The sequence below is a fragment of the Leguminivora glycinivorella genome, chromosome 17, assembly GCF_023078275.1.
Source record: "Leguminivora glycinivorella isolate SPB_JAAS2020 chromosome 17, LegGlyc_1.1, whole genome shotgun sequence".
Lineage (NCBI taxonomy): Eukaryota > Metazoa > Arthropoda > Insecta > Lepidoptera > Tortricidae > Leguminivora > Leguminivora glycinivorella.
The window spans coordinates 5,964,264-5,984,147 of record NC_062987.1 but is presented as its reverse complement, the minus strand read 5'-3'; the positions used below and the strand labels follow the sequence as shown (position 1 = coordinate 5,984,147).

The 19,884-nt window shown below is 37.4% G+C and overlaps 1 protein-coding gene across 1 annotated transcript; it reads right to left on the bottom strand.

The window, feature by feature from the left end:
* Window positions 1-1,330: 1,330 nt before the first annotated feature.
* LOC125235308 (homeobox protein XENK-2-like) lies at window positions 1,331-18,299 on the bottom strand. Its single transcript, XM_048141829.1, is given in 4 exon segments — window positions 1,331-2,717; window positions 6,715-6,792; window positions 6,795-6,910; window positions 18,088-18,299. Coding segments are annotated over 4 exon segments (909 nt in total). The 5' UTR covers window positions 18,225-18,299; the 3' UTR covers window positions 1,331-2,139.
* Window positions 18,300-19,884: the final 1,585 nt, after the last annotated feature.

The window sequence follows — 19,884 nt, the reverse complement described above, 5'->3', positions numbered from 1 at the left end:
GTTTGTCTGAATTATGGTTTTAATGGTGAGTAATGAAACAACTAGGATTGGTTTTGATTAAGTTCTCAGAACGATTATTTCTTTGGAACTGGATTGAAGCGCTTGCCTACTAAAAAACATGTGATAAAGAGTTTGATAACTTCAATTGAAAAGCACGAACGTACCTACCTACTTACCTATTCGATTTTCCTTTGCTATGTACATATACCGACCAAAACTGTTATTCCGACTATGTTATTAGAAAATTATCTTATTACTTGATGTAGATTTTTTTAAGACTTAGAACTCCCACTTTTTACTTGGGTCAATTTAATTTATAACTTATGTATGTATAATAAAGAAAAAGATAACTTTTCCGTCGGTGAGACGATTTTTTTCTAATCACAGACTAATAAGAGATACCTACTAGTTTTTCTAACCAACGCAATATCAGAGGGCATACCACGAAAATCGTAATTTCGTTACAGAGAATCAGATAGCTGTACTTCAAAAAATACAATTTTTCTCTTTTTGGAAGTAGTTCAGTTATTAACTTCATCACGGACCGATTTAAATTGCAATTCGTTCGTTCCTAGCCTTGCGTAGCCCACAGAAAATAAATATTCTAGTATCAGACATATAGTTTACCATTTCTTTCAGTCTAGAATGAATCATCGCACAGTTCTAGGTAACCTGCGCGAACAGATAAGTTGCCTTGGCGTTAAATAGAACAGGTGAGGAGAGAAGTTATCGAGTACAGTAATCGGGTCGCAAGCTATCGGCAGCTCGATTAGATAAGCCGAGGTAAATGTTTAACCGGTAAACAACACTGCCATCGGTAACTGTTCGATAAAAGTTATCCTAGATGGCATGGTCAGAAATATGTACCTCGTATGTACTAGTGGCGTAGTGCCCAGAGAAGCAGATTCTCACAAAATTATTTAGGATGGGTTGCCCCAAACCGTGCAGTGTCCAAGATTCTTCTGCATCTGACCCATGATACAAACACCTAGCGATAGTCTCTCAAGATGTCGCTATGAGATCGTCGAATCAACATCCAACATGACGGTTATCTCGTAAGCCAAGTCTAGGTATGTAATTAAGTTACAATATTTTATTATTATCCCTAATACGTTTACGTATTTCTACTTGCACCTTTTTGTATTTCTTTAATTGACTCTCTAACTGACGGTCTGGTCAGTATTTCTATTTTAATAACAAATTATGTGTAGGTAACGTACCTATCTCTTATTCAATAATTTTGTAGACTTGTACTTTTGTAGACTAACACAACGATTTTGTGCCTCCTGTAGGTAGGTATCCAGTATTTGGTAAAAAGAAAACGAAAAAGTATATTTTCAATCATTTACTTATTTTTTGATAATAATTTATTTATCATGTAACACATTTCCATTAGCTTATTTGAAATTCACACAGAAGTAATAATGGAGCAGTGCGCAGCACCGACGGTGGATGGGACAAACATGGATAGAGTTTACCTCGCGGGTGATGTCGCTCGCGAGATAAGATACCAGCAATGATGCAGACTGACTGATACCGATCTGTTGGTATTTATTTGCGTAACTGGATACATTTTCTGTTATATACAATTTATGTACAACTTACAACTCCTAAACTACATAAAAATGTATGTAGTTACGTAAAATAACAGTAGTTTATTTGGAATATAAATAATTATTCACTATGCACGACTATAATAATACTGAACCTTAAAACTAAATATTGCATTCTGATAAAATCTGGTCATTTCTCATAATATTAATCTAATACTTGTCAAGTTTTTATACATAAATATACACTTCTGAAGATGGAATGTTCTCAATCACTAGCTAAGGCCTACTCCTAACAGCTATTCGACGTCTGCCAATTATAATTTACTCGATACAGAATTTTAGATTACCTACTGAAGACTTCAGAATATCTAAATATAAATAAGTAGGAACTCCAGATACCTTATATGCCGATTATTAAATAGTAGGTCTTACGTTAATTTAATTTACTATTCGAGTTTAATTGTTAATTTAACAAGTTCCAAACTCCTAATTTTGACGTTAGAAACTTCGTCGCCTTAGTTTGCTCGTTGCAAACGGCGACGTGAGGACTAGTAGACACTGTGCGGGCACCGCGTGCGGGGGCGGGTTACCACCAGCAGGGCGCGGGCTGCGGGCCGTGCGCCGACACGGGCGGCTGGTGGTGCAGCGGCTGGTACGGCGGCAGCCCCATGCCGAGCGGCGGCAGCTCCGGCTTGCTCAGGCAGGGCCTGCCGTCCTTCACTAGCACCGGGACGGCGACCCGCCGCGGCGAGCTCAAGCCTCCGACGTTCAGCTCGTGCGCTCCTTTTTCTTGCACCGCGCGTTTCGTCTTGTACCTGTGGTTCTGGAACCAGATCTTAACCTGCGTGGGAGTCAGGCGGATGAGGCTGGCGAGATGTTCGCGCTCGGGGGCGGATAGGTACCGCTGCTGGCGGAACCGCCTTTCTAGTTCGTAGGTTTGCGCTTTGGAGAAGAGTACTCGTCGCTTGCGTTTCTTGTGGTGCATGGCGGGGTCGGTGTTGTTGTTGATGTGGTCGTGGTCGGCGTCGTCGTCGTCGGGGTCAACGTCGTGGTCGTCGTCGTCGCGTGGGTCGGGCGCGGGCGGCGACGCGGCCGCCGGGCCCGCGTACGACAGCTCGGAGGCGCGGGACGTGCTGTCCGGGCTGGCTTGCTGGCCCAAGACGCCTGTTGACAAAGAAAAGATGACGTTAAAACTAAATGAAACGTTTTTAATTTAATTTAGTGTTTAGACTTATCTATTAAACTTGTTCACATTGATTCCTTTAGGTCAAAAGAGACGATACAGAATAATATGCTAATTCTATTTAGATACACTGAGAGAAATTTGGATTGTGAATTTAACAAGTTCGACTTGTTGCGGTTTATCCGTTTGAATCAGCCAAACGTATGCTTAAAACGATATGTGTCAGGTTGTTTTTATAAAATCGACTTGTTGATTTAAATATATTGCCGATTCAAATGACAAGTAGCTTGTTGTTTGAACCAAAGAGCACGTAGGCGCTATTTTAACCAAAAAACTTGTTGAACGAACATGAAAACTGGTTGTATTTTTTCTCAGTGTATGGTCAGTAATTAGCGCAGTGGATAGGTTACATTACATACTATAAGTAAAGCTTTTTTCCTAGGCCTAGTATTCAATATGTAGCGGTGCACAATTTTTCTCAAATATACATAGACAGAAACAAGAGGTAGGTTTTATTTATTAACCATCAAAATTACAGTGAATTTTCATTAAATTATATAGCTTTACCTACAAACTTGGCCAGAAATAATAATTTGAAAGATTCCCACGCAGTAACTTAAAAGCCCTCACGCCATATTTGCACTTAGCTGAAGTTCATAAATAAATTCATAACAAAACGGAATTACACCACTACAGTTAACATACAAATCTCGGCTTAATCCTCAGGGTCGCTCCATTTAACTCCAACTAAGTTCGCATACAAACGAGATGAGGGGAAAGCGGGGCAACAATGTCGCCCTCGAGCCGTTCACACGCGCTGGGCGTGGCGAGGGGGGAGCCACTCCCACCCGGCAGATGCCACTTTGTATCCTCGTGAGGACATCTTGGAATTTAATAATGGTAATGCATGTGTATGGTCTGTTCAGGAGACAGCACAGTGATTAGAGGATGATATTTTGTAAGACAGTTGAACTTAGTACAAATGTTCTTGGCTTTAGTATTTTCTTTTTTACAAAATAAATTAAATCAGAAATGACTTTGTATCCTCATCCGAAAATTATTAGAGTTTATAAGATAACGCTATCTTTGTCCTATTCAGGTTTCATTTTCGGTTTGAACTATGTAGGTACCTTCTAATTTCAAAGGTTCTACCATCTTCATTCATGTGTTTAAAACAAACCAATGCCTTAAGATATAAGTGAGAAAACTGTAGGTGGACTATTCCCAATAAGGATTAGTATCTGAGCCGTGGCGAATGTCGGGATAACGCAAAGAGGATGACGCTGTCGTCATCCATTGGTTGAATAATCGATACCTATAGGTATTCGAACTATCATCTCAGTCTGAGTAGATACATCATTTCATGCCCCGTACACACGGTTAGCTGAATATAAGCATAAAAATGTTATCTAATCTTTTCCCTAACTTAAATAGACATCTCGATATTCTCGCTACTTTGCAATCTTTACATCTCTAACGGCGGTGTTGAATTTAAAAAATCATTTAACTAAAGTTTAATTCTAAAGAGTCTTATAAAACGGAAAAGTTTCATAACTAAGCTGTGTGTTTGTAAAAAAATAATCAATTCTACAGGTGTAGGACCCCATTTTCTTTAATCTGTGGTGTAGACGCACCCACTCAGAAATGGTAATAAGCCTAGGTAAGTACCTAACCTTAAACTTAATCCATCTCCAATTCTCCTTTAACTGCTCTAAGGTTAAGGCTCTAAGGATAAGTTCGCCTTTGTACAAATGATGTGTGTGTTCTTTTTTCTTTACTGTGTGTGTTCTTATCTTTGTACAATAAAGTGTATTACTACTACTACTACTACTACTAATGTTTTATAATTTAAACTGCAAACGGGACTTAATCGCGTACAATGTTTTATTTATTTCAGAGTTAAGTAAGTTTATTTTTGCAATTTTAATAACGCGTAATAGTTATGAAATTCTTGGTAAATATTTCACTATACTAGTACCTAATCTAAACCTTACTACAATCCTTACTAACATCTCGAAGCGTCACCGTCGGTACTTTCCCGCCCTAACAGACAATGACACAATAAAATCTATAACTGTCATTGAATAAAGAACAAATAGCGTCCCTAACAGCCGCAAACATTTGTAATTGATCGCCAGCTGCCGACTATGGCTATTGGTGACACATTCACCCCTCTTGGTGACACATTCACCCCTAGGCTGTGGGGCGTGAACAAGCAACCCTTGGCGTGATTCGCAAGTGACACGGTATTTTTATTTAAGTTTAATTTTATGGTAGGTATATAATGCTCGGTGAGAAAATAATTGAAAAATGTTTAATTATATATAATATCATCACGAAATTAGATGAATGTTTGATAAGTAATCATAAAAATGTCTGCAACTGCCACTCGCGCAAACGGCTCCAAAGAAAGCGGGTATTTGTTTTGTTTTTTACTTAAGTAAATAATAATAATGCAAAATGAAACCTTTCTAAAACCTCACCAAAATATTAGTTTCAGTTTCCGTTGGTAATGGATCCTACTCAAACAAAAATAAATTACTGTTTAAGTATTAGGTTTATTTTGCGTACATAATAATAAAATAACTTTAGAATCTTTAGATAACCGTTTAACGACGTCGAGATGTATCTATTATAAATTCAATATACGCGATATAAAGTATCCTTATGATATACTTAATCAATTTCCATAGTGTTAATTGATTATCTACTTAGGTACTTAGTTTAAAATTATTGGAACCACCCAACAAAAGAAGTACCGCTAAAATAAACAAGCAATCGGACGCCAAAAGTGTCTGATAGCGATAAAAATAATTAATGACAACAACAGATTAGTGAGAAGGCACTCCACTGAAGGAGCATTTCAAAAAATAATCTCGGCCTCTCGAAGCGCACTACCGAATACTATTTTCGAGTGGCCCATACATTGCCGATAATTCGATTATGTACTCGTGATTGTCAAATATTGAAGATATATTTGATGAAATATGCATGCAGAGTGCTTAACCAAGTGGGTTAACAAATAGCTACATGAAATATTGATGTTACGCTTAGGTAAGTATGACACAAGTTGATTACCTATAGGTATACGAAAAGTGAGTCAAAGGGGATACCAAAATATGTGCCACTTTTGTGTTTAAATAAAATATTTTTTTGTATTAACAGCTATTACCTCTTTATTCACAATTCGACATTTATGTAGGTACCTACATTTAAAACACCAAGGAAAAAATAGCTCTATATACCTAATACCTATGGACTACTACCACATCTCGGACACTGGCGATCAAATACCTATTATACGAGTATGAAAGAGGCGCGTTCCTAGCAAACATTCTAAGCTCGTGTAGGCGTGAACGCATACTATGCTTGTATGAGTGAGATATGACAGGTTGACTGTACGCGTTTTTGACAGGCGGTAACTCTGAGGTAACCGAGAGGGGGTGGACGGCGCTTTCAGCGGGGAACGGGAGTGGCCATACTGTACGATAGTACTCTGTATTATACTTTGCTACTACAATGTCAGTGTCAGAATTAGGTGCTAAATGTGAACAGAATAGAATATAATTCTTTATGGATGCACATATGTAGTTTGTACCTACATTTTCAATATCTCACACCGCGTAGAATCGGGCTGCCTGCATCCTCTGCTACCTCTTCTAGTATTGAAGGTATATTTATATCATATTTATCTAAGTTCAATAACAAACACACACAAAAACCAACGTCTCCGTGCCCGTGGAATTTCACCACCCCCTTTCTTCCCGTAGGTGTCGTAGAACTTGACTGTGGGATATGGGTTAAATTATGGCGTAGGCGAGAGGCTGGCAACCTGTCACTGCAATATCACAATTTCGTTTTCTTTCAACCCCTTTTTGCCAAGAGTGGCACTGAAACTTGAGTAGTTCATGTGCTCTGCCTACCCCTTTATAGGATACAGGCGTGATTGCCTGTATGTATGTAAAAACCAACACTTACCAGTGGTCTCGTGGTGGTCGAGCGACAGCCAGGGCTGGTGGTGGCGCAGCAGCTCGGTTGGGTAGTGGTGGGGCGGGTAGGGGGCAGCTCGGGGCAGGCGCCCTGCGGGGGCTCCAGCTTGCCCTCGTTGAGCCCCAGGATGTCGGAGATCTGGAACCCGGGCCGCTGGCCTGGCATCTTCATGCTGTCTAGCAGGCTGAGGACAAAGGAGACATAATGTTAAGGTTTGTTGTATCATTTTATACGATTTCTATCTGCTACCTTATTCGATTATTCGAGCTCTAGAAAAAGTTCAAAGCAGATACTTAGTACCTATTCTTTAACGAAGCACAACCGTTTATCTAATTTATCGTATACATGCCACATTCAAATTGCCATCAGTATAGTAGATATTCCATGACAACTGACAACGTTAGCCAGATTTTACCGTTATAGGTTATTATAATGACGACAGAAATAATTTAGTAAAATGAATGGATCAATTTTAAAACAATGCTTATTTGAATATAAAATGCCTTCAAAAGATTTAAACGCGCAATGTTACCTCAGAATATAGGTAATAAATACTCGTTGTTCACTCAGAACAGAATAGTCTAAAGTCTCACAAATCAAACAGTAACCCGTAAAAGCCACTTTACACGCTTGTCCTCTCAACAGTCTACTTATGAATGAAAGGACTCCAAAGCGATGTCCTACTCAAGCTTTACTACATTCATCGCAAGGGCGTAGATTGAAAGAAAACATGAGTACGACACCGACAATCGAGACGTTTTTATAAACCTCTCAAAGACGTGACCTTAAGAATGAAATAAGTCCATCGTTATTGCAGGCGTGCCGACTCGGAGAAAGATGGATTTACCACTTCTTTATGGCTGGTTGTTTGAATAAATAGTCGGACAATAGGAGTTTCTTCGGAAATTGTGCTTCAATAATAATTGCTGTCATCTGCAATTATGCCTAAGTCAATATCAAAATATCCTTCATTCATTGAATTCATCCGCTTCCATCGGTTTCATTTCAAATTTCTAACCAGCATTTTTATTAGGATTCCATTCCTGTTGAAAATTGCCACTTTACAACTTCAGAAACAGAATCTACGCTGCTTCGAGTTGCTACCCTACTAATTCCTTATAATTGTCTACCGGATAAATTATGCACATCCATATAAAACACACACCCGTGTTCACAAGTTTCATTACACGTGTAACTAGGATACACTTTGTTTTGGATACACTTTATATTAAATCCTTAACGCATATTACAACATACTAATTGATCTCACGTATCTATAAAGGGCGGTGTGTCACTCTAACAGACTCAACATGGGAATCTCGGATGTGGATCGAACGTGACCTGATGAATAGCGCTCGGGAGCATTTAGCAGGTTGTAAACAGGTCCACTGAGGTGCAAACTGTCGCACGCTTTGAGATACATACGCATATTAGAAATATATTCCGAAGCATAGGTAAAGACTGTTCTCTTTTTATGTCAAGCATAATCATTCTAGTTTAAACTGCCGTAAAATGTAACTATATCGACACTGGAAATTTCAAATGTCATAAACTCATAATTACCTATTTGTTTTTTGGCTCTCCTTAAAAGTAGGACAAACACCTATTAGTCAACAAATCATAACTTGTAATTAACATATTTGTAAGTAAAACAACACTGAAAGTTTCAAAAGCTATAAGGGACAAACTTTTAAGGAGATCCAGAAAACAAATTTAATTTTTTCAAAAATTCATTACTTGTAAAGTAATTCATATTATGTGAAGGTCATCTGAAATTTGCTTCTACCATTTGTAAAGCTATTAAGCTGTTTCCGTTCGTTGCAGAACAATTTAGGTGGGTATTTAATAGGTTCTGATTAATGTAAGAACCTACTTACAAAGAAAAAAATCACGATTAAACTTAGTGCTTATAAGAGCCTTTGCGGCATTTCCCACTGGACACTTTATCATTTGCGATTTGTCCGCCGGTTTTACAAAAGAATTCAGACCAACAACAACAGAGGTAGGTACATCCTCAAAAAAATAAAGGGTCGATCACAGTAAACACATGGGAAATGATCAGTCACAAAGATGAGGTGAGGCTCACCCTGGGAACGCGGAGCGGAAGGCCGCCGGGTAGAGCGCCGGCAGGAAGGCCGGCGCCCACGGCGGCAGCAGGATCGGGCTCCACGCCAGCAGCGACGCCGGCGGCAGCAGCGGCGGCGACCGCTCGCCTTCCTCACACTTCATCTCCCGGCCGGGAGAGCTCGCCTTCGGGATAATGGTGAAGCCTTCACAGAACACTCGCGTGACACGTGCTGCGCCCTTCGACGCCGCGCTCGCACTGAACTGAACAACCCTCGAGTGGCCCTCGGGGTGAAGAACACCCCGCGCCGCCCTCGTGCCTCGACAGCCTACTCAGCGTCGAGGGTGCTCTACTGACCTCCGCCAATCGGCGCGCGCGCCCGCCTGGGCGGGGCCTCTTCCGACCAATCACGGCTGACTACTAAAGCCTTCCCAACAAAAAAAACCTGGAGTATACTTTGTGAAAAGAGCTTTCGACGCAGCGTTATGTTATGTCGCTTTTTGTAATGAGTGCGCGCGTTAAGCCCATTGTTGAAGCCGGTTCGTTATGGACGCCGCTCCAAATGCCCGAATAACGATTTTCATTTAGAGTGTTTTTATTAAAAGCCCGTGTAAGCCCATGTTTTGGGTGTTTTTTTGCGTAACATCACAATTTCGTTGTTAATGATTTGCAGGCTATTGTTGTATCTATTTATACAAAATGTACGCATTCATATTGCATTTAAGCTACCTATACCGGCTAAACATTTTTATTATTGTTACTTTGCAGCATTTTACTAAGTATAACTTACCTACTAAGTTTATATTTTAATGATTGTAACATCATCTGAAATTTTTTCGCAATCCTATTCATATATGCATCAAAAAAATTGGTAACTTGACTTATATTTGTTTAATTAGGTACAGTAAGTAATTTTTTGACTCAAGTCGAACATGTTAATTTCGGAAGTAGTACACAAACTTATTTAAACAAGTGCAGTTCAATATTTTGTTCAACCATAAAATTCGAAAGCTCATCATTAGTTATGGAAACATCTGTCAAAAACCCCACTTCGTAGTAACGGACACTACATTTGTGTTCATCTTGAGACATTGTATTGAAACAAGTCTTGCACATGTGCAAGTACTTAGCGAAAGACAATGGTGCCAGCGACGATGGCGGTCGCGCAGGTAGATCTAATGATTTTTATCATCTCTTTCACTCTTGTTACGACTACATAAGAGTGAATGAGAAGGGTTACTACCCCGACTGTCAGTTTGGTTTGCAGATAGTATAGGAATGAGAAAATTATCACGATTTATCATTTTATGACTTGCACGTGTTCGTATTGTTTAGGGTCTCTTGAACTTTACGGAATTAGAAAACAATTAAGAATTTAAAGTACGTTTTTTCCACTCCACAGATTTTTTGTTTTGGACAACCCAATGGAAAACATGTATGAGACATAGAGCCTACTTATTGGTAAAGCCTTTAATTTTACTTAATATTATTTGTAGGTTGTTGGCTGTTGCGCGCATTTGATTGAGAAGGTACGGTTCTTTCAATTTGAAATTTATTAGGTAACTCGTACTAATAATACCTACCCGTTGAATAAAAGAATTTCCAGATTGGTAGAGCTTGCTTGAATGCATGTTCAACGATTAATGCGTATACCTAAAAAGGATTAGGCAAAAATTCTCTTTTTATACTTTTTCCACAGACACTCGTCGAGGCAATTCCAAGAGAAAAAACCGGTCAAGTGCTAGTCGGACTCGCTCACCGAGGGTTCCGTACAAACTTTCAATTTCATTTCATTTCATTTCATTTATTTAATTGCTTGTGTGTACAGTAGGTGTTATTACTAAATAATGTTTCAACACAACCCTGTAAAGGGCACTGCAATTTACTTACAATTATACCTCTATATACCATTTATCATGCATTTACAAATATATAATAATATGTCACTTATCAACTACTTAATTACTTCATTTCAATATTATAATTCTTGTTTGTCCAATTTACGTCTACTAAATTTAACACGAATAAAAGGAAATTTAGACATTACATTTACAGAGTAGAAAGGAAAGATAGAGAGATGCATGATTTTAATCCTTATTCTTTAAGTATTCGTCGACCGAGTAGTAGGCTTTTTCTGCGAGATATTGCTTTAAGACTTTTAGAAATTTATTTTGATTTTGTTCGTTTTTTATATGGTCTGGCAGTTTATTATAGATCCTTATCGACGAGGGATAAGGTCCGTTTTTGTGTATTGCTAACTTTGATGTTACTTGTATAAGATTATTATTATGACGTGATTCAAAGCGGCGGGGCACATCTCCGGTTCTGGTGTACAGTTCAGGGTGTACAGTTCAATAGTTGAATCATCAAAATATTATTCATAGAACTCTACAGATATGACTAAATCCCTCAAGACTCAATTTCCCACATAACAAGTAATATTTTAATATACAATTTTATTGTTAGACAACGTCCAAATAAAATCAAGACTATTCGACTTCAATAGTTTACGACTTACGGCATGTCGCAAGGACGCTCCTGAACCGACCTCATTATATCAGGAAAAACGCGATGTAGGAAATGAGCGTTCAACGTACAGCGACATCTATCGGCAAATTGAGTAAACTAATGCGCGCGAGCTAGTATGGAAGATGATTTTTATGGAATAATTGTTTATTGCGTGAACCGATTTTAACCATTTTGCCTTTATTTGAAAGCAGGTAATTTCATTGTTATTTTAATAAAAAATACAGGTACAAAAACACCCGCAAGGGTGTTGAAATTGAAAATGTGAGTCTGAAAGGTTTTTTTATAAATAATAAAAAAACTTTTCAAGATACGTGTACGATTTTATTTTTCCTAATTTTAAATTTCATAAATTTATGTTGGTAAACTTCGGAGATAAGGGGGGGGAACGGTATTTTCCACAACCAAAAAATTATAAAAAATAGTTTTGATATGTACAATTTGAGCTCTTTCTAACGATACCCCACTTGACCTACTTACTTGAAATTTTCAGTTTGCCCCCCTTTCATTTTGGCCATTTTCTATCATTTATATTAATTAATAAAAAAAAACTTTCAACTTGTAGAGGTTCACAATGTCTATAACTATTCCAAATTTCATATCGATAGCATAAGTAGTTCTCGAGATATTTAACAATGTGACAGACGGACAGACAGACGGACAGAGTCGCACCATAAGGGTTCATGTTGTACCTTTTTGGTACGGAACCCTAATAAATATAATATTAAGGCAAAAATTCAAGGAAAGTGAAAAAGCGTGGGGTGCTTTATTATATTTTTATAATAATTCTGATATTGCAGAAAAAATATCCTCACATTACACTAATGATGATAATTGATTGTTGGATTTTATATTTCAGTAACACTAACTCTCTCATACTTATAAAATATAGGTACTTTCTACTCTTTACTTCCAATGCTATTAACGCGTGTTTTTTTTAGTATTATCATTTTACGCAGATATCATTCTACGAGCTAGATACATTGTACCTGTTATAAAGACTGTAATATCAAAACAGATGAGCAATGAAAGTTTAAACCCATAAAGCGCACTTAGTAAAGAGGTCTAAACAAAGGGCAATCATTTATATTGGGAACGATGGTAAGTGGCGTGCACCCATCGCTTTAATTGACTTATTGTGAATGAGTTTTTAAAATATCTATCGCAGCCATCGTTGCGTGCTCATCGCTTTTATTTGCAGTATACGCGCGGTAAAACTATGAAACATTGATGTACCGATTTTTTTCGGTTATTTCAATGGTTTTGACATTTGTATTTTTCATTCGCAGAAGGATATTTTATATCTGAAATTCTATCAAAATTCTGAAAAGAAAGATCCTTATAGCAAATACACAGCTAGGGCAATTTTACTACACAGCAATTTTACTACAAAGTAAAGTAATGTATAATGACTATTTTTTGTATTTAATTGTAAATCTTTATTTAACTTTAATTGTGTCTATTTATTTCAATTGTAATTTTAATTCTGACAAATTGTAATTTATTAATTTTATATTATTCATTTGCTCTCGTGCCTCTCGTCCTTTTTGACATTTGTATGCCAACCGGCAAAACATAGTTTGTTCAGACCATTCATAGACCTAAGACCTAATTATGTACCTATGTTTTACAAATAAAGCATTCCGATTCTGATTCTGGTTCTGAATTGTCTCAATGTATAAGATCTCTAGTTATTTATTATTCGCAGAAAGGTTCATCGTGTATAACTTAGGTGTTTAAATATTTAGGATTTGTTTGCCGCCAGCGACAAATAAGGTATTTCAGATGATTTCACCCCGATGAGTCATAAAAGATAGTCAACGTACTCATCGGTTTTTGCTTTATCAGAATAAATATATTATTATATTATCAATAAACACACACACGCATTCGCACACACACTCTTGTATATATTGTAAATAATAATAATATTATAAGTAGCAAGTAGTAAATAATGTTACCTTGGCTCTTCCAGTCTTCATAAACCTAATAATTCTAATTTTGTTAGCACTCCTGGGTCCCAAGATACAGGCTCAGCCTAGTTTGGGGTCCGCCAGATGTACCAATATGTTTATTTTGTGTTTTGCTTAATAAATACTTTTTACTTTTTTTTTACTTTTACTTTTAAAATGATACAATAAGTATACCTACAGATGTTAGGTCAAACTGTTAGGTGCAAGTAGCTATTAACTTGAAAATTTTGTACCTACGTGACACACCAGCAAAAATCGCCACTCGACTTCAAAAAATAACACATCGAGAAGCCCAGGTGTTCTAATCTCATTTAGCAGATGTCAGGGATTCCGTGGACTCAACAGATAAGCTCCAAAATCCAGGTACTTAATGAATTGCACAGCTGCACCCGCTTTGAGGCGCCTAGGCGAAGTGCCATAAAACTATTGTTTTTCTTAATCCCTTCTATATCTTCGCATTGTCTTTAATCTCGATGTTGCACGTGCAGACTTGAGATTTCTTCCGTCTTACTTTATTGTTTACCGAAATGAGGTTTCTGAATTTGTTTTGATAAAACATTTGTGAAAGATTACTGTTAAAGTTATTTGAAGAAAAAGAATATCGCTTTTTACGGAGTGATTTTTTTAATATTTGATAATTTATTCGACATAGCATCAATTGTTAATAGCAATCAAACGCAGATGACGTCAAATTTTAATTACCTACATTTAGTAATATAAGACTTTGTAAATAATACAATAATTGTTAAATTAAGAAAATATAGATACTTGAATGGAAATAAAATTTAATAAAATCTCAATTCATCAACAAAATCTTTAACAAAATAGGAATTAATAAAAACAAATTTAACTTTTCCCTTAATTTTTGTACAAACTTTTCGAGAACTGCTGACCTACAGTTGAAAATAATAGAAATATACTAATACTTGAATGGAATTACCTTGAGTTTTGACAGAACTGGCCAGAAAGACTTTATTTTTAAATCGATGCTAACGCGCTGAATGTGCCCTCTGCGTTTACTGTGAGGTAAGCTGAGGGCCAGATTTGAGGGCTGGCGAGCCAGGCAGGTGCGCGCGCCCTACGCCGCGGCTCACTAGGCATATGCTGGCACTGGTATTGTTGCCACTCCCGATAACTAGTGTGTAAGCATAAGCATTGTCATATAGGAAAGAAAAAAATACCGAAGTGTCCAAAGCTGGAATCGTACCAGCGTACTCCGTTTATCGGATGGACCTATGCCGCTCGGACATTAAATAGCAGAGTGTCTACCTTAATACATATATAATACAAATTAAAATATTTTCCATGTAGGTATATAATTTAATTTATTTTCTTATAATAATTTAAAAGATCATGATGATGATGAATTTAAAAGATCGAAGTGAACTGAAATCTGAATAATTGTGAATGAATAAAATATATTTTTTTTAATACCTAAACCAAATTATAATAAGATATTGATAATATTCAGTCAGTAAAAAACTGTCCATGAGATGCCAGATGTTCTTTATTGTGTTTAGATTTTCTAAAACCTAAACACAGATTATTTAGATATACCTAATCTTATTAATTATAGCAAAAATCGGAGGGATATTTCATGTCTCGTATTAACTTTTCAACAGCATGTAAATATCGAAAGTATTAGTGTACTACTATTTTATTGTTCCTAATATATATTATGAGTCACTAACTCATATAACCGAGACACTGTTAACAATCATAACTCCCAATTACGATAGCTCCTAATCAAAATCATAATGGATTACCAAAACACACCTGTCCGCCCGGGAATCGAACCCCGAACCCCTATCCACAGGCACACAATGTTCAATGAGGCAGCTGAAGCTCGAAGTAAGGGAGGATCAGGAATGAGGGCCAAACCTCTTTAAGATACGCATAAGTAAATTGAGATGTGTCTGTGAATAACATTGCGTGATATTTTTTTATTACTTAAAGTACTTAAGTATTTATGTAATTTTAACAGTAAATTCAATTCACAAAAGTAGCGGTTGATTCGGAATGTGTAAGAATCAGAACTCAAACGCTAGTTTAGATGTATTTTTTAAACCTCAGTGTTTTGGACAAGTACTTATGTATGTTTACCTACTTGCATAATATTGAACTCTCTATCTGTGTCGTCTAAGGAGTGGATATCAATTTTATTACCTTTCATTAATAAAAGAGCACACAAATATGCTGATTTCAAGTCAAACAAGGCCTTTTATTGCCGTTTAATTTATATCGGGCAAACGTGTCATTATGCGCCGAATTTAAAAAGATGATCATTTCGTATTTGCAATGGCTAATGACAAAATAATGGGGGTTGATAGCGGGCACGATAGGAAAGTAATTTGTGTGAAAGTTGAATATATACCGCCGCGCCATTCGTACCACGCGCCGCCGACCGCCAGAAAAACTACCCTATGACCAAACTAACTCGAAGCCATTACCTGTACCACTGTACCTGCAGCTAAACTGTGCATAATATGCCTAATTTAAAAACAACTTTGTACCAAGGAACCTAATGGCTTCGTGCTTCAAATAGGCATTTGAATAGCTTAGCAGTCGGAACCGCACGTCGTCCTGTCGTATTCCTGACCCAGATTAGATACGAAAAACAAACAACAATCGTACACACGTCATCGACCCGACACCTACGGTACTTAAGACGAATTTATAGCCAGTGGAGTCATGGATTCCCTTTAATTTTGTGACTTTGCGATCTCGTTGGAAATTTCGTTATGGCAATCTGGTTAGGCGCACGGGTCTAAATGGGTGGTGGCACGCTATCTCGCGAAGAGGGTTTCAGAACCAATTAAGGGCTAGGGCGCCTGGGAGAGCGCACAGCCGGTGGATTACGAGCTCGATGGTGCTCACTGCGCCGCTTCACCGCCACGAGTGCGGACACGCAACCGCCGACCGAATACCTGTTCACACGCGACACCATGACGAACACTATCAACTATTACTTTAATTTTTGTTTATAATCGGAAGCGTGTAATTTTCTCGTTTTGATAGGCCGCGAATTAAGCGGAAAAGCAATTTGTTTGTCCCAAAGTTAAGTCAGCGTCATTTAACATTTAAGTTCCTGTGCGATCAGTCCTTTGAAGGCAAGACAATGATTGATTTTGTTTGCATTCCACTTGTAACCTCAACCTTAACTGAACACGGAATAATAATGTGATAGGTGGGTAAGTATATATAGAGTGCAGTAGTTTACCTATGTGCCTTAAGGGAAGCTTTTCGATGAGAATCTCTGGTTCTCTTAGTGCGTTTTCACATTATCCGATCCGATATCGGATGTCGGAAGGCTTTCAAAGGCAAAAATCAAAGATGGCAGTTTCAATGTATGGGATATCGGTCCTAGATCCGATATCGGATCGGATAATGTGAAAACGCACTTAATTAAAATACAATTTTAACGTTAAAAATATGGAAGCTACGTATCTATAGGTTGCCCAACATTTTATTGGAATTACAAGACTAAACTAACAGCTTTCATAATAGGTAAATTAAATCATTCATTTTAGTACCTAGTTGAGTTTGAGATATCTAGACAGGTTAATCTACTCACCTACTTCAAATCGTTTCCATTAAACAAATTTATAATATACTTAATTTCGTATAACTGTAATATAATTATTATTGTAATACTTATCTGTAATTCTTAAGCTGTAATTTAATTGTTAACATTTTGTATGACATGTCAAAAGTGCTTATTTAATTAAGCCTACTTGAATAAATATTTGAAATTGAAAAAATTGAAATTGAATTTATCTACAGTAAAATTTCTGAACAATATTTAGTCGTACATTTCAATAAAAGGAGATAGGTATGGTAATAGAAATAGAAGTTGGTTATAAAGCCGTGCATGGTGCACTCGGCGGCGTTCTTACATTGTTGAGTTCGCGTGCATAAAACCTAACTTTGCTACTTCTACTTTGTTATAACCCTGCTTTATGGGCACTGCACGAAGTGAACATCAATAAAATTTAACATTAGTAACTTTTTTGTAAGTAATGGAAGTCTGGAATTCCGTCTCTGGAATTTAGAATAGATTATGTGTATAAATTGTTTCTGTGGATTTTAAATTATACATACCTATTTGTTATTTTTGCAAGTAGAAAAACCAGTAGCTGTTTTTTAAAGAACTGCTTTCTTATACAGTTACATTATAAGAAAATTATATTTAATTAATTACTTACCCTTCTCGCTACTACATATGTATGTATACCTACCACTTAGATAACTGACATGGTTCATTTGTTATTATGAACAATAAGTAAATAACAATTGGTTTATAATTTGTAACTAGGATATTTTTTTGAAAGCTCATAGTCTCAACTTCATATTTTTAACCCCCGACGTAAAAATGACGGGGTGTTATAAGTTTGACGTGTGTCTGTCTGTCTGTCTGTCTGTCTGTTTGTCTGTCTGTGTGTGTGTCTGTCGGTGGCATCGAAGCTCCCGAACGGATGAACTGATTTAGATTTGTTTTTTTTTGTCTGAAAGCTGAGTTAGTTGGGAGTGTTCTTTAGCCATGTTTCATGAAAATCGGTCTACTATGTCGCGGTCGGGGGTTTTTTCAAAATTTTAAAATTTTGTGTTTAATATATATTTATTTATCATAGAGCCACTAAAAGCTAAAAGTTATCATCTAGTAAGAAATCCTTTCTATTTATATTTCCATAAGAACTTGAAAAGGGCAACTTTGTTCTATCTGCATGCTCATCATTACTAATTTGTTGACCCCCGCTCTGGGTATTACTATGTATTAATTAAGTATGATTTACTTACGCATAGGAGTTGTACCGATAGTCCTCCTCCTGCGGCTGCCGCATCTGGTAGTTGGGGTCATAGTACTCCGGCGGGGCCCAGCTGCTGTCATAATTGTAATAGTCGCCGTAGCCCATCTCCTCACCCATCATTCTCATTCCGCACCGCACTCCAAACGCACACGATTACTTTTTAACTATGTGTTTGAAATTCAAAATGGTGGCAACACTGCCGCGCGCCTAGACGGGACTGCAGGGGATCGGATCGAGTGATCGATGCCTGAGCCCTTATCAATATCGTTATCATATATTATCTAGCAGCTTTCCCCGATACTATAAACGCGACGAGCAGCCAATATTGCACAGATAGCTTTATCGGTTCAGATGTGCTGCGTGATGTTATGAAATCCAGGAATGACAGGTGTTGGATCTTGCGATAAATGTAGCAGTGTCACGGAAATGATAGCTGTGTAGCTAAGCGCCGACTGAACGGAAAATTTGACTCCGGCAGGCGCTTACTTAAGTATGTATTTACAACTTGATCTGACCCCGAGATTTGTAGGTACTTAATAATCACTTATCATCTAGCTTTGGGTGAAATCGTAAAAAAAGTATGTACTCTTATGAGGGCCTAGCTGTAGGTACCTACTAAATGTGAGTTTTTTATGATATACTTAAACGAGGCAAACGAGCAAAAAAAAATAGAAAGTTAAATATGTATTAGATTAAACTTTGAATAACAGTTTCATTAGGTATGAAAATATACCTACGTTTAAACAACGTTGGTGGTTAGCAAGAAAATGTCCTGCTAGGCGGTAAGCAATCAAAGTAGCCCATGGATGTCTGCAATATCAGAGTATTACATAAACGTTGCCGAAACTTAACACGCAGCACCACTCTAAATGTTTCATGTTAGTGTTACGTAGGTACCTAAACACCTTATTCAGGATTAGGTACCTACCCTTTAATCATCTAAGTATAGATAGACCAACTGGTCCCCCTAGCTAGCATAGCTGGGCATTAACTCGTTAATCCGTTAATCGTTAATTAACGAAGTTAACATTTTGGTTAACGGATTAACTTTTAAGTTAACTTTAAAAAATGTTAACGGATTCGTTAACTTCCGTTAAATTTCTTCGAGTCCGTTAATCGTTAATCTAGTTCCGCACGCGCCGAGTAAAACTTGCTCTGACCGCTACTGTAAAAGCCCGGAGTACGGCGAAACCTAGGATTTTCCCGAAAATTCACAGTCTACATATCAATTGGTGCCTTTGGATCACTTGTTCGAGACCTGCTAAAGTTTATTAGTCCTACTGCACCCATCACTAACTGCGAAACATAATGTAAATCATCAGGCACGACGCATGGCACATAAATCGCGCAACCGACGCATCAAGCCAGAGTTCGGCGGGCCGCGCTATCTGCCAAGTTACCGTGGATCATAACTTCGATTAGAGGTGTCTCAATCCAAGGAACCTATAGGTTCAACCTACCCACCATGACTACGACCGCATGAATGACCCAATACCTACGGGTCTAAGGTAAAACCTAGGACTTACCGAAACAACGTCGGTATAAGTCCAAAGAGAACAATAATTATTAACATTTCGCTTTTACCATTTTGCAGCTGGGATTTTTCAAGAGATTTTGGCGATCTTCGGTCTTTTACAGTAACATAATAAACTTACCCAAAAACTTAATAGCATAGCTGGGCATTAACTCGTTAATCCGTTAATCGTTAATTAACGAAGTTAACATTTCGATTAACGGATTAACTTTTAAGTTAACTTTAAAAAATGTTAACGGACTCGTTAACTTC